This window comes from Centropristis striata, chromosome 18 (genome assembly GCF_030273125.1).
Source record: "Centropristis striata isolate RG_2023a ecotype Rhode Island chromosome 18, C.striata_1.0, whole genome shotgun sequence".
NCBI lineage: Eukaryota > Metazoa > Chordata > Actinopteri > Perciformes > Serranidae > Centropristis > Centropristis striata.
In genome coordinates, this window is record NC_081534.1 from 2,547,841 (window position 1) to 2,562,029 (window position 14,189).

At 38.1% G+C, this 14,189-nt stretch overlaps 1 protein-coding gene across 1 annotated transcript in view; it reads right to left on the bottom strand.

The window, feature by feature from the left end:
• LOC131991653 (uncharacterized) overlaps positions 1-13,032 on the bottom strand; it is a 129,769-nt gene extending 116,737 nt beyond the window's left edge. Inside the window, exon 1 of the mRNA XM_059357143.1 lies at positions 12,620-13,032. Coding sequence (XP_059213126.1) covers positions 12,620-13,016 — 397 coding nt within the window. The 5' untranslated portion in view covers positions 13,017-13,032. The remainder of the gene's footprint in view (positions 1-12,619) is intronic.
• Positions 13,033-14,189: the final 1,157 nt, after the last annotated feature.

Sequence of the window (14,189 nt, forward strand, 5' to 3'; positions counted from 1 at the left end):
AAAGGGCTGACTGGTTTCTGCTGATTATAAGCCTAGATTAAGACATTCAGCCCGACTCAGACTGTAGTTAGAACTCCTCCGCAGCCTATGTAGGTCATTTTGAATGCAGTCTGGAGTTTAAATTGAGAGTTTCAACCCAGAATCATGTACCAGACAGACACAGTTTGAAAAAGTGACACTATACTCTCACTCAGATTATAGTGATTTTTTACAGTCGACTTAAGCTCTCAGTCAACACACTGATAACACACCGTGTCAGTATGGTATATTGCTGAGACAGTAATGCTGCATTTAAACTGCATGGTAGGGCACAGCCAGACTGAACCGGTTTCTCTCAGTAGACAGCACCTGGTACCTGGTTCTTCTTGGTACCACCTTGTTAGAGGTTCCACGCAAGCTGAGCCGATACTAAAGGTCGGAGTTAAACCCTGCTGACCACTGATTGGTTCAACATGGTCTCACAGAAATCCGTGAAATAGCCACGGATTTCGCTTAACTCAAAATCCGTGGAATAGCCACGGAATCACTCAAATTTCCGTGAAACTGACACGGATTTCGCTACAATGCAAGTTAATGACAGTCATATCCCGTGGCTATTCCAACATACAAAGTGATTATGTACATATGTATTTAGAAAATAAAACATATATTTCTCGCTAGAAATGTGATCAAAATCCATTTTTATGCAGAAACTAAGTCAAAATATTGATTTTTCACTAAAAATGAGAGAACTGTCCGCCATGTTTTTTGTTCTGACCGCTGGGACCTTGAAAGTCACGTGACTTGGAACAAACCAATAGCCACGGGATATGACTGTCATTAACTTGCATTGTAGCGAAATCCGTGTCAGTTTCACGGAAATTTGAGCGCTTCCATGGCTATTCCACGGATTTTGAGTTAAGCGAAATCCGTGGCTATTTCACGGATTTCTGTGAGACCAGGTTGAATTGGTTCCAAGAGAATCATCACTAGCACAACACAGGACATCAATAGCGTCCACAATTTCTTTATTTTGTCCCAGTTCTTTTTTTTTTTTAAATGGTAACCCTGAAAACGACAAATACAATAGAGGAAGTGCTGTTTGGTTGCCAATAAAATAATCAAACTTGCACAATCAGCTGAGAATCCTACGGAAGAGGATTGGGGCCAGGTAGGAGAAAAAATAATGAGAATAAAGTCGAAATAACACGAAAAAAAGTTGAAATGACAAGAATAAAGTCAACTTTTTGTTTTCGGTAAAGTTGGAAAGATATTCTCAGATTTGTGTCAATAAGTCATCAGGGTAACAATGTTTTCAGAGAAACATCGTTTATCTGAACAGTTAGGTAGACTGCAAGCTACAACCTGATTTTCATAAATGTCATAAATGAGCAAATACCTTAATATTTAAAGGTGTAGTAGTACTAAAACCCCCATAGACATATATTGTATTACATTGTATACCATAAACATCTTTTCTCAACATTGTATTTCAACTGTATTCTTGATACTGTATTCAACTTTTTTCTCGTCATTTCAACTTTTTTCTCAAACTTAATAATGATTTATTTTCTTCTCCTACCTTGCCCTTAACCTCTTCCCTAGAATCCAAAATGCATTAATGAGGTTCAATCTGCAGTGGAAAACAGAATACAGAAAAGGACCTGGTACCAAAAGTGGGTCGAACATTTGCTCTCACTTTGCGATAAGAATATTGGGATATATATATTCAGCCTAAATATATCGGGATATGACTTTTGGTCCATATCGCCCAGCCTTAGACACAAGCACAAAAAACTAAAAAAATTAAGTTAAAATTTAACTCCTTTGCACTTTTTCTGAGCCCAACGTTTTCCAGTCTTGGAACAGTTGAGACAATAAAGTTCCTACCAGTTTATCTGTTTTTTTACTGGAAAAACAACCCTTTTTAATGCAAAACTGTAACTAGTGTCAGATTAAAAACTTTCACTGATTGCAAAACCGTTGACTGACAAGAGTTCTTGTTCTTTTTGTGGTGCGAGGACATTTCTGACATACCGGGACTTAATTTAGTGTAATATTGCCCCAACAGCAGCCAAATTATTCATTAAGCATTACCTCAGTCAGGATGTGCACTCTTCCCACACAGAACTTGGCAACGGGACAAAAATCCATTTTGATTGTTGCACGTTAATATGTCGGGACTTGACACAAAGCTTGCCTTTAAGGCTACATCTACTTTGAACACATTCTCATATTAATCATGTCATCACTGTTGTTCAAAGCTTTGTCCTTTTATTTGGGGATTTCCTTCAGAGAGTCGTAGTAAAAAGCAGATAAGAAACTTAATTCAAAATTCAAAAGCTCCTCAAGTTCTCCTCAACTATTCACCTTTTAATCACTCTGGCTTTGGTGTTGGCTGCAGTGTGAGGTGAGATAAGTTAATTTCCTCACGCTGACGGGAGCGGAGGGGGAAGAGTTGTTTCCTGTTGTAAACACTCATCTCTCATCACCAACACCACATTGTTGCTTTATGTGTGTGTTTGTTTATGCCCTTATTGTATCCAGGGGGAGGAACTTACACAGTAGGTCACGTCTTTCATCGCTATCATGTTGTGCCAGACTTCCACTTTAAATTACACAAACACACACACCCACACACACCCTATGGCAACCACTGCAACATAAACGCATGCATACACATCCAGACGTTATCCACATTACATCTCCAAGCTGTCTGCACCTAAAGGCTCTTTAGTTTCAGTCCCTGGCTGCAAGAGAAGTCTTGTTAGCGTGAAACTGCTATATATAAACCCAGTGACATGTCCCACAACATGCACAGATAATATATCCGGTTATAATTAAATCTGTGCAATACATTTTTAGCATTCTACATGCACACTTCTGTAATGTGTTCTCTATGTGTTCTGTAAGTGGAGCTGGATTTTCCTCCATCTTAATAACCATTTAATCTCCATTTAAAGATCTGCACTATATATAGCAGGGTTTCCCCTGTATAGATATGCATTCACTCTACATTTAGTAGCCTGAGTGAGGGTCCTAAAATCTTACAGCCCCTAACTTAGCTGCTGTTCAGCAGTCGGTCAGCGGTTCTCTCTGGTTCTGCTGCTTCCTCCCACAGTCCAAAAACATGCACTTAGGTTTAATTGGTTACTCTAAATTGCCCGTAGGAGTGAATGAGAGCGTGATTGTCTGTCTCTATGTGTCAGCCCTGCGATAGTGTCAGCTGGGATCGGCTCCAGCCCCCCGAGACCCGAGTGCAGACAAGCGGTTAAATATAATGAATGAATGAATAATTATTATAACATTAGACCTATGTCTGGACTCGGTGGGTACACTGTAAAAAATAATCTGTTTAATTTACGGTAAAATACCGGCAGCTGTGGTTGCCAGAACTTCACAGTAAAAATTACAGTGAGTGGATTTTCTATTCTAAATTTAAATGTAAATATCAGCAAAAACTGTGATTTAGTCTGAATAATCCTGTTATTTTTTAGGATAATTGTGTCATTAATTCATACATCATGGTATTTCTCCACAAATTTTGCATGAAAATTTTATATTTTACCTAAAACCTGTGTGTTTCTTCCAGTTTATGACAGAAAAAAAGTAAAAGTTTTGTGCTATTCTTTGATTTACGGTAATTAAAAGCATCTAATACAGTGATATACAATTTTTCATTTTATGACCTATTTCTGATGTATTTGACAGTGTTTTTCTGTTATTTCTACAAACCTTTTTTACAGTGTATTTAGGTTATGTTTTGTAATAGTTGAACTAAAACTTGTTTGTAATGTGGAAACAACTAATAATATTACCATTTCTACTAGGTCTGAACATTTAATCAAATTATAATCGGGATCAAGATTTTGGCCGCCATGATTAAATTAACCTGATCCTCGGCGTGATTTCCATTTTAAAATGCGTCTCTCCTGCATATCTAATCAAGCACTTTCTACACCAGTAGTCCACCAACCACCAGGGGGCGAACGCATAGTTTCATGTAGCTGCCTAAATAAATAACGAGCGAGCGCTAAGCAGGATGTGACGTAGTACTCAACAACACAACAACACGCGCCATTTGTAAAAGCCGGCGAAGCAGTGTTGTCAACTTAGCAACTTTGTTGCTATATTTAGAGACTTTTCAGACGCCCTTAGCGACTATTTTTCACCAAAAAAAGCGACTGGCGACAAATCCAGCGACTTTTTCTGGTGTTATTGGAGACTCCTTCTTACTCTTCTCAATGAGCCTCCTGCAGCAGTCTTTCCCAGCTGCAGAGCCGGAGGGGATGTTAACCGCTTAGCGTCCATTCTGCAAATTGCTTATAGGCTAACAGTTAGTTCTGTAGCAGTACAGTGTGTATGTGCTAACAAGCTAACAGTTAGCTCTGTAGCAGTACAGTGTGTATGTGCTAACAGGCTAGCAGTTAGCTCTGTAGCAGTACAGTGTGTATGTGCTGCTGCTGCAGGAGGGTGTTCATTCTGTTTGTTTACAACAAGCACCAGACACTTCACACACTATAAACTGTTCCTATTGTTTGTTTAAAAGTAATGCAATAAAAATACAGATGTTTTGAGGTAGGAATCTGTCTGATGTCTGTGTAATGTGAACATATCTTGCAGGAGTTATTTGATTTAATTCTTGTATGTTACTTAATCAAGAACTTGACATATTCTATTATCAGACATAAGGACAGGTAGTACAGGTGAGACAGGAATTAAATCAAAGACATTAATCTCAAACTAACATGTTTCTCATTTAATCTTATTCTGTATCTTTGCAACATTCAAAACTATCAGGAAGTCATTGGACTAAATAAATATCAGTTTCAGAGCTTTATATCTTAAAGTTATCTATAACTGTTGTCACTGAAAGCAACACCTACATGGATTTTAAAAAAGGATTTCAAAGGATTTAGATTTGATAAGCGGATTTTAAATTAAACTCTTTGATAAAACGTTATCAAACCCCAAACAAATCCTTGTGCAGCTCGTCTCCTGTCCACAAGAACCGCAGTGGATTTAAGAAAACAATAAAGGTCTGTAGTTCAAAGCTGACATCACTTATGCTTCAAACATTTCATATATTCACTTTGAAGCAACACAATGCATGATATAAAAGAATTCACACCCAGCAGCTCGCCGTGTTTTCATACCAACACGCCATGAATCAAACTTTGTGACACCTAACTCCTTCGGGAACTTTGTTCACAGAGACACACACACACACACACACACACACACACACACACACACCCTCTCTCTATTCAGCTGAGAGAAAAGCAACCTTATGCCATCGCTGTCCGCCGACCGCCTGCCTCCACCGCACTAGACAAAACAAGCAGGACGCAGGATTTGTTTAGACAGAGCTCACCTGGCGCACACACACACACACACAGAAACAGTGATCAGGCAAGCCCGAGGGAGGAGGAGGAGGAGGAGGAGGAGGAGGAAGAGGAGGAGGAGGGGAGCTGAGGAGTGTGTGAGTGGGGGGAAGGGAGAGAGAGGAGACCATGGGGTTCAGTGTGCTACCTTCATCCAGGGCCACTCAAGAACCAGAGCCGATTACGGTTTGAGGGGCCTGCAGCAGTAATCTGTGCAGGGGTGTGTGTGTGTGTGTGTGTGTGTGTGTGTGTGTGTGGACTACCACATAAAGTAGTAGCATGCTGGATGTGTGTGTGTGTGTGTGTGTGTGTGTGTGTGTGTGGACAATTGATTTGATTTGATTTGACTACCATATAGAGTAGTAGCATGGCTGGATGTGTGTGTGTGTGTGTGTGTGTGTGTGTGTGTGTGTGTGTGTGGACTACCACATAGAGTAGTAGCATGGCTGGATGTGTGTGTGTGTGTGTGTGTGTGTGTGTGTGTGTGTGTGTGTGTGTCAGACCATCAGCTGATCTGTCACCAACGAACAGCGGTGGAATGTAACTTAGTACATTTACTCAAGTACTGTACTTAGTTACAATTTTGAGGTACTTCTACTTTGAGTATTTCTATCTTATGTACCTTTATACTTCTACTCCACTACATCTAGCTGACAGCTTTAGTTACTTTCCAGGTTGAGATTTAACATGAAAAACAAAAATTTAACATGATTTTTCCTCATTTACACTTTTCTTTATTAGCCATCGATCTCCGGGAACATTTTAAACTGCAAACGTTTTTTAACGGCCTAATTTAATCTACAATAAAAGTGTGTTTAATTAAAGAGAAAACGGTAGGAAGAAAATCAGGAGATCTAAATGTGAAACATCACCAGTGATTAAATCAAGTTGATCACAGCTGAATTTAAATTCATGACCTACAAAACGGCGTTGCGTTGACTTTCTTTCAGCGGTCAGCTTGATGAGGTTCGACAGCAGGGAACAAAGAGGAAGATGGACGATGACTCCCCCTAACCACACACTCACAGTTACTATGGCTCGACCTCAGCTGACCCCTCGGCCCCTCAGCAGCCTCACAGCCCATTGACCGGGTTAAATGGGGTTCTGCCTATGGGGTTTTTACGACAAAGACACAGAAGAGAAGTTGCTTCACTGTAACCCTTTGGCAGCGTCATATAGTTTGATTCTAAAAGGTTCTACGGGTCACAAAAACAAACAATACCTCTGTGTTGTGGAAGTCACTCACAGTGGAATGGTCCAGTTGGAGCAAATGCTGGATTTCTGTTATTGTTTCAGCCTTTTTCCAAACAAACTGGCATTCATCACTTCCCCTTACGTTCACAACTACGTGTTGACAGAAACGATAATCTGTTTTCTGTCTGTGTCAGCTGAGACCAGACTCACCTGCCTAAAGGCACTGAGGAAATATATACACTACTGGTCAAAAGTTTTAGAACACACCAACTTTTCCAGAATTTAATTGAAAATGATGCAGTTTAATGTCTCAGTGTACTCTGAAATGAATGCACATTTGCAACATTTAAAATTCTTGATTGAGCATGATGGTGTTTTGAAAGTAAAAAAAAGATTCAAAATCACATTTTATGTTGGACTAAAGGACTAAAAAATGACAAAAAAAAGACACCAAAAGACACAAAATGACCAAAAAAAGACACAAAATGACAAAAAAAGACACCAAAAGACACAAAATGACTAAAAAAAAGACACAAAATGACCAAAAAAAGACACAAAATGACAAAAAAGACACCAAAAGACACAAAATGACTAAAAAAAGACACAAAATGACTAAAAAAAGACACAAAATGACCAAAAAAAGACACAAAATGACAAAAAAAAGACACAAAATGACTTACAAAGACATGAAAAGAATTCAAAAATGGGCAAAATAGCCCAAGACTCCATAGAGTTAAGTTGTTAACCCATTTCTTGTTCCCTGAAAAAGGCCTACTTGTATAATTCTGAAATGTACATTATTTTCCAGTTTTGGTTAAGCTTACCTTTTTTTATTTACCTCTGGCAGTTCACCACTTACCTTTGGACCCTTTCAAGCTGTTCATTTGACTTGAACTGCTTGAATTTCAATAAAAAACTGGAAAAATTGGGGTGTTCTAAAACTTTTGACCGGGAGTGTATTTATATTCATTAATCTGATATTCTGTCTGTAAATTCCAAAAGTTATTATTTATCATCACTATAAAACAGTGGTGGAAAGTAATTTTTACTCAAGTACTCAAGTACAATTTTGAGGTACTTTTACTTTTCTTGAGTATTTCCATTTTATTTAACTTTATACTTCTACTTCACTATATTTTAAAGCAAATATTGTTCTTTTTACTCCACCACATTTAGCTTTTTTGGGTCATTTCGTGTCTTTTCTGGTCATTTTGTGCCTTTTTTTGGTCATTTTGTGTCTTTTTTGATCATTTTGTGGTCAATTTGTGTCTTTTTTGGTCATTTTGTTTACTTTTTTTGGTCATTTTGTTTCTTTTTTGGGTGATCTGAACTGTGAATATGAGATTCTGTTCAGTGAGTGGGGGTCGCGGACAACATGCATGTTAAATTGGGGGTTGCGACTCAAAAAGGTTGAGAACTACTGCAGTATACAACTCTGCTATTATTACATCTACGCCTCTACTTTCAGGACATAATGTTTTAAGTAAGGGTGGTTTAAGTGTTGGTACTAGGAAGTTAATGTACCCCAAATCATTATCCACTGATTCACACATGTGGCTTTCACAGTGTAAGTCTATGGGAAAAGATCTTTTTGGGCCCCATGGCAACATGTGACAAACCTGGAAGTTGTAATTATACGGTTTGGCTAGTTTGTCAAATTGGCTTCAAAGACCGGCGCGGTCCCTGTATCCAGTTCTGGTTTCACTCTCACGGTTAGAACATGTAACAAAGTGTCCAGTGGTTGTGCTGCACTGATGTCTGTATTGAAGTGTAGTGTGACATTCACCATGGTAATGGATGGTTTATTTTAGCTGTCTGATAAGAGTATGGCTGGGCGATATATCGATATATATACACTACTGGTCAAAAGTTTTAGAACACTCCAACTTTTCCAGAATTTTATTGAAAATTATGCAGTTTAATGTCTCAGTGTACTCTGAAATTAATGCACATTGGCAACATTTAAAATTCTTGATTGAGCATGATAGTGTTTTGAAAGTTAAAAAAAGATTCAAAATCACATTTTATGTTGGACTAAAGGACTAAAAAAAGACACAAAATGACCAAAAAAAGACACAAAATGACCAAAAAAGACACAAAATGACTAAAATAAGACACAAAATTACCAAAAAAAAAACACAAAATAACTTACAAAGACATGAAAAGAATTCAAAAATGGACAAAATAGCCCAAGACTCCATAGAGTTAAGTTGTTAACCCATTTCTTGTTCCCTGAAAAAGGCCTACTTGTATAATTCTGAAATGTACATTATTTTTCAGTTTTGGTTAAGCTTACCTTTTTTTATTTACCTCTGGCAGTTCACCACTTACCTTTGTACCCTTTCAAGCTGTTCATTTGACTTGAACTGCTTGAATTTCAATAAAAAACTGGAAAAATTGGGGTGTTCTAAAACTTTTGACCGGTAGTGTATTTTAGTGTGATATGGAATTAGACCATATCGATATAGTTCAAGTTGTGCACTGTGATCCTTGCTCCAGGCAAGCTGCAGCTTTTATTTAAGATATTTTTTTTATTTAAATGTGCACTTTATGGACCTTTGATTCTTAAAAAAGGTACTCCTGTTGTTATACAGTATTTATGTTCACTTAAATAAACGGTTTCAATAAAACTACTTGTGACATGTCATATTTGACTTTGATAAAAAGTCAAAAGAGATAAAAATATCAGGATATACACTACCGGTCAAAAGTTTTAGAACACCCCAATTTTTCCAGTTTTTTATTGAAATTCAAGCAGTTCAAGTCAAATGAACAGCTTGAAAGGGTACAAAGGTAAGTGGTGAACTGCCAGAGGTAAATAAAAAAAGGTAAGCTTAACCAAAACTGAAAAATAATGTACATTTCAGAATTATACAAGTAGGCCTTTTTCAGGGAACAAGAAATGGGTTAACAACTTAACTCTATGGAGTCTTGGGCTATTTTGTCCATTTTTGAATTCTTTTCATGTCTTTGTAAGTCATTTTGTGTCTTTTTTTTGGTCATTTTGTGTCTTTTTTAGTCCTTTAGTCCAACATAAAATGTGATTTTGAATCTTTTTTTTTACTTTCAAAACACTATCATGCTCAATCAAGAATTTTAAATGCTGCAAATGTGCATTAATTTCAGAGTACACTGAGATATTAAACTGCATAATTTTAAATTAAATTCTGGAAAGGTTGGTGTGTTCTAAAACTTTTGACCAGTAGTGTATATCGTATATTGATATTCAGCCTAAATATATCGGGATATGACTTTTGGTCCATATCGCCCAGCCCTATGATAGAGAACAGTTACACGCCTGTCAAATGAGAAAATAAAGAGCTTGTGTGTGAGCTTCTAGGAAATTTCAGTTTTAAAAAAACAAAAACAAAGACATCAAGAAGTACATATCAATAAGTTGTAAAACAGAAAGCAGGAATGATTGCGGCTGCTGTTAGCCCGGGGGCTGGTAAGTGTTGCTTGGCCCGCTCCACACCTCTAATTAACCGCTCATGCAGCTGCATAATAGAAGATGATAACAGGGGGAGAGACAGAATCACATCAGCCACCAACATACAGGAGTTTGTTTCCATGATGAAACCTGAAACTGTCATTACTGCACTTCAGTTATCAACAGACGGAGCAAACACAATACACAGACTAAAAATAGCGTGTGGTAAATGAAGTTATCTTGTGCTGTTCTGTAGATCAGGTATTCTCAACCTTGGGGTCGGGATCCCAATTGGGGTCGCGAGATGATTTCTGGGGGTCGCCAAATCATTTTGGAAGTCAGCTCTGTCTCCACTGTGTTAAAGTGTTCATGTGTTGATGTGTTTTAGTCTTTTTGGTCACTTAATGTCTTTTTTTTGGTCATTTTGTGTCTTTTTTTCAATCATTTTGTGTCTTTTTTTGTCATTTTGTTTCCTTTTTTGGACATTTTCTGTCTTTTTTTAGTCATTTTCTGTCTTTTTGGTAATTTTGTTTCTTTTTTGGGTCATTTTGTGCCTTTTCTGGTCATTTTGTGTCTTTTTTTGGTCATTTTGTGTCTTTTTTGATCATTTTCTGGTCAATTTGTGTCTTTTTTGGTAATTTTGTTTCCTTTTTTTGGTCATTTTGTGTATTTTTTTTAGTCATTTTGTGTCTTTTTTGGTCATTTTTTTTCTCCTTTGTGTCATTTTGTGTATTTTTTTTGGTCATTTTGAGTCTTTTTTGGTCATTTAGTGTCTTCTTGGTCATTTTGAGTCTTTTTTGATCATTTTCTTTCCTTTTTTTGGTCATTTTGTTTCTTTTTTTGGGTGATCCGAACTGTGCGTGTTAAATTGGGGGTCGCGACTCACAAAGGTTGAGAACTACTGCTGTAGATTATTGTGATGGCCCCCAGTACTGAACTGACAACACAATGATCCAATGATCGACTTCAATGAAACCACAACTCTGTGGTGCATATTTAACCCGAACGAGACCGAGGGAGCAGTATATCACCCTAGGTTCAGTTGGACCAGACTGTCCACCATCTGACTGAAACTAGTCTGAGTGACAGATGTTGGGTCTCCTACTCCTGTCACCCTGGCTGCACCTGTCAATCAAAGCCCTCCTCTCCATCTCCAGGGAGACTCCAGCTGGTCAAGAATGTGAGCACTGAAGGATTTCTTTGTCCCTGAGGTATTCTGGGTCCCTTTTCTTGTTTCATTCACTGGGAAGGCTTGGTCAGCATTTCTGTAAAAACCTGCAGAGTCCATGACGGGCAACACCAACAACTGCAAAGGAAGATCCTAACATGACAGCAGATTTGTCCCCCTATAAAAGTCATCAATAAGCCAGTCCTGAGGTAAACTTTCACAACAATGAAGTGTCGCACCAAAGCTGAGATTTCAACAAATGAACTCCCTCCTGTGACACAGCATTTGAATAATCGTGTCTAAGCCGGCGTATTGGTAAACCTCCTCCAAGTGTGGGAAATCTGGAATCAGCCGTTCTAATAGTTTCCCCCTTCTTGCTTAATTAACCGCCACTTGATCCACTCAATCAGTATGACCAAACCAACAACCACTGACACATGCATGGCAATTACACAAACACTGTTAACAGCCTGATCTTTAGCAGCTCATTAGGCTGCAACATGGACCATGCACACAACCATACGCACACAGGCACGTTACATATACATCTGCTCTTTAGCACCTTTTTCCCCAGTGTTAGCCTGCTCGTTTCCAACCATTAGACCCATTAGAGGCCAATTAACACCGGCACAAAGCTCCCTTCCTGTTTTATGGCACTGTAAACAAAACCTGCAGGCTTGCCTTGGGCTCAGCACAGCTCAATAGCCTTTAATGCAACACAGAATAACTCATTAGTTTAGTAATATGCTGCCTTTTCTTTGCACACATAAAAGCCTACAGATTCCGTCACACCGGATTGCACATAAATCTGAAGTAATTGGCAGCTCCCAGGCACTGATATGGCTAGCATTGGCTGAATGTATATGAAGCATACAGAACTGCTCTATAGTTTGCTTTCTTCTGAGCTGTAAATCTGCAAAAGGGCCCCACTTGGTCTAGACAATGGTTCCCATCTAGTAACACATTAACCACATGATCCCATTTATCTCCATTGCATCAATAGGGATATGTGTTGCAGATCTATGCTGTACTGATAACCCAAGCCTTAATCCCTACAGCCAGGTGGCTTTAGAGAAGGAGAAGCTGGTGTTTGAAGTGCTTTATGTGGGTCACAAGTGGCCAAACTGATAAAGCACCACTCGGGTCTTTTTCCGCATGTTGTAGTGGGTTTGTGAAACAAACATTGAGAGAGCATGCTGCAGCACGCCAGAGGCACGGGTCGCCCTGAGAGGAGAAGTTCATGCGACATAGACAACAGTTGTTTCTAGAGTCATCAGTTTAAAGCATGCAGAGACTTCTATTTCATCTCTGGGGTGCAAATGCGTCTCCAGGATGAAGTTTGAGTGCAAACACGCGCAGAATGAAACACATTTTGGTCATTTGGTTGCTTTTAAAAGCTTTGGAAACACGCTTTTACGCTCTTTTTTGTCACGAACACGAACACAACATAAGAAATCCCCCTACCTGAGAAGTCTGAAGAGCCCTTGGTGAGATCGCAGAGGACGCTCACACACGTTATTCCCAACAGGAGCGCATAAGTGACGGCTGAGAGAGTCCCACATGAGAAGAACATCCTTGAAGCCTCAAAGTTTGTGAGTTTCTCCGAAGCATTAGAAAGTCCAGCAGATGCATTTGGGGGGTTCAGGTTGTGCGTGGCGACGTGCGGGAGATGTGCGGTGCCATGAATCTGTAGTCCTCCCTCCTCATCCTCCCACCACACACACACACACACACACTGTCTGAGGCTCGGGGTTCCTGTGTGTGCGGCTGCAGCAGTGCTCTGCTCTCTGCCTCTATTTCTAACTGCGTGTTGTGTTGTGGAGGGAGGCAGCCCACCTGGAGGAGCGCCGCGCCCCTGCATGGTCCCAAAGACCCAGAGTTCCCACCTCACATGCCTCAGTCCTATAATAAACATTATACTTTATTATTCAGACCTTACTTTTTAATTAACCCTATAAAGCCAATTGTATCATATTTGATACACAAGTTTTTGAGACCTATACATCATAAGTGTGATATTTTTTTCCTGAAAAACCTGATGTATACATGTGTTGAAGAAAAAAAAAACTGAGCAACAAATTGCACAAAAATACAAGATATAGCAAAATTTATATGCAGGTTCCACTGATGGATCAGTCATTGCTGCGTGAAAACTTCATATCAGCAGATGTATGATGTTGTGTTATATGGAAAAAAATATTTTGCATGTTTGAGGAAAATGTTAAAAGGAAGTAAAGTCTTAAAAGGTTAAAAATGTTGGGTTTTATATGTTTTTGTTAGTTCAAGAACAAACGGTGAGCAACAAATTGCACAAAAAGAACTGATGTATCAAATATGATACAAATTAAAATCATATATGCCTATTGTTTTTAGATTTTTTTGTTAATTACCTGTCAGCAGGTTCAATAAACACTCCAGTTTAAAAAAAAGGAGAATTTTCTGGCAATTATTTAGTGGTTCAGGCTTTATAGGGTTAATCAAATTGTCTGTAGAAACTCCTTGCACAACTATAGCACTAGAACAGGGGTCTCACACTCAGATTACCTGGGGGCCGCTGGAGGCAGTATCAAAATGACCAAAAAAAAGACACCAAATGACTGAAAAAACACACAAAATGACAAAAGACACACAATTACCAAAAAAGACACACAATTATTAAAAAAAAAAAGACAGAATGACCAAAAAACACACACAAAATGATAGAAAAAAGACACAAAATTATTAAAAAGACAAAATGATTAAAGAAAAAGACACAAAATTATTTTTTTAAAGACACAATTATTAAAAAAAAAAAATATTTAAAAAAAGACACAAAATTATTTAAAAAAAGACACACAATTATTAAAAAAAGACAGAATGACCAAAAAACACACAAAATGACAGAAAAAATACACAAAATTATTAAAAAGACAAAATTATTAAAGAAAAAGACACAAAATTATTTTTTTAAAGACACAATTATTAAAAAAAGACACAAAATTATTTTAAAAAAGACAAAATTATTAAAAAAGACAAAATTATTAAAAAAGACACA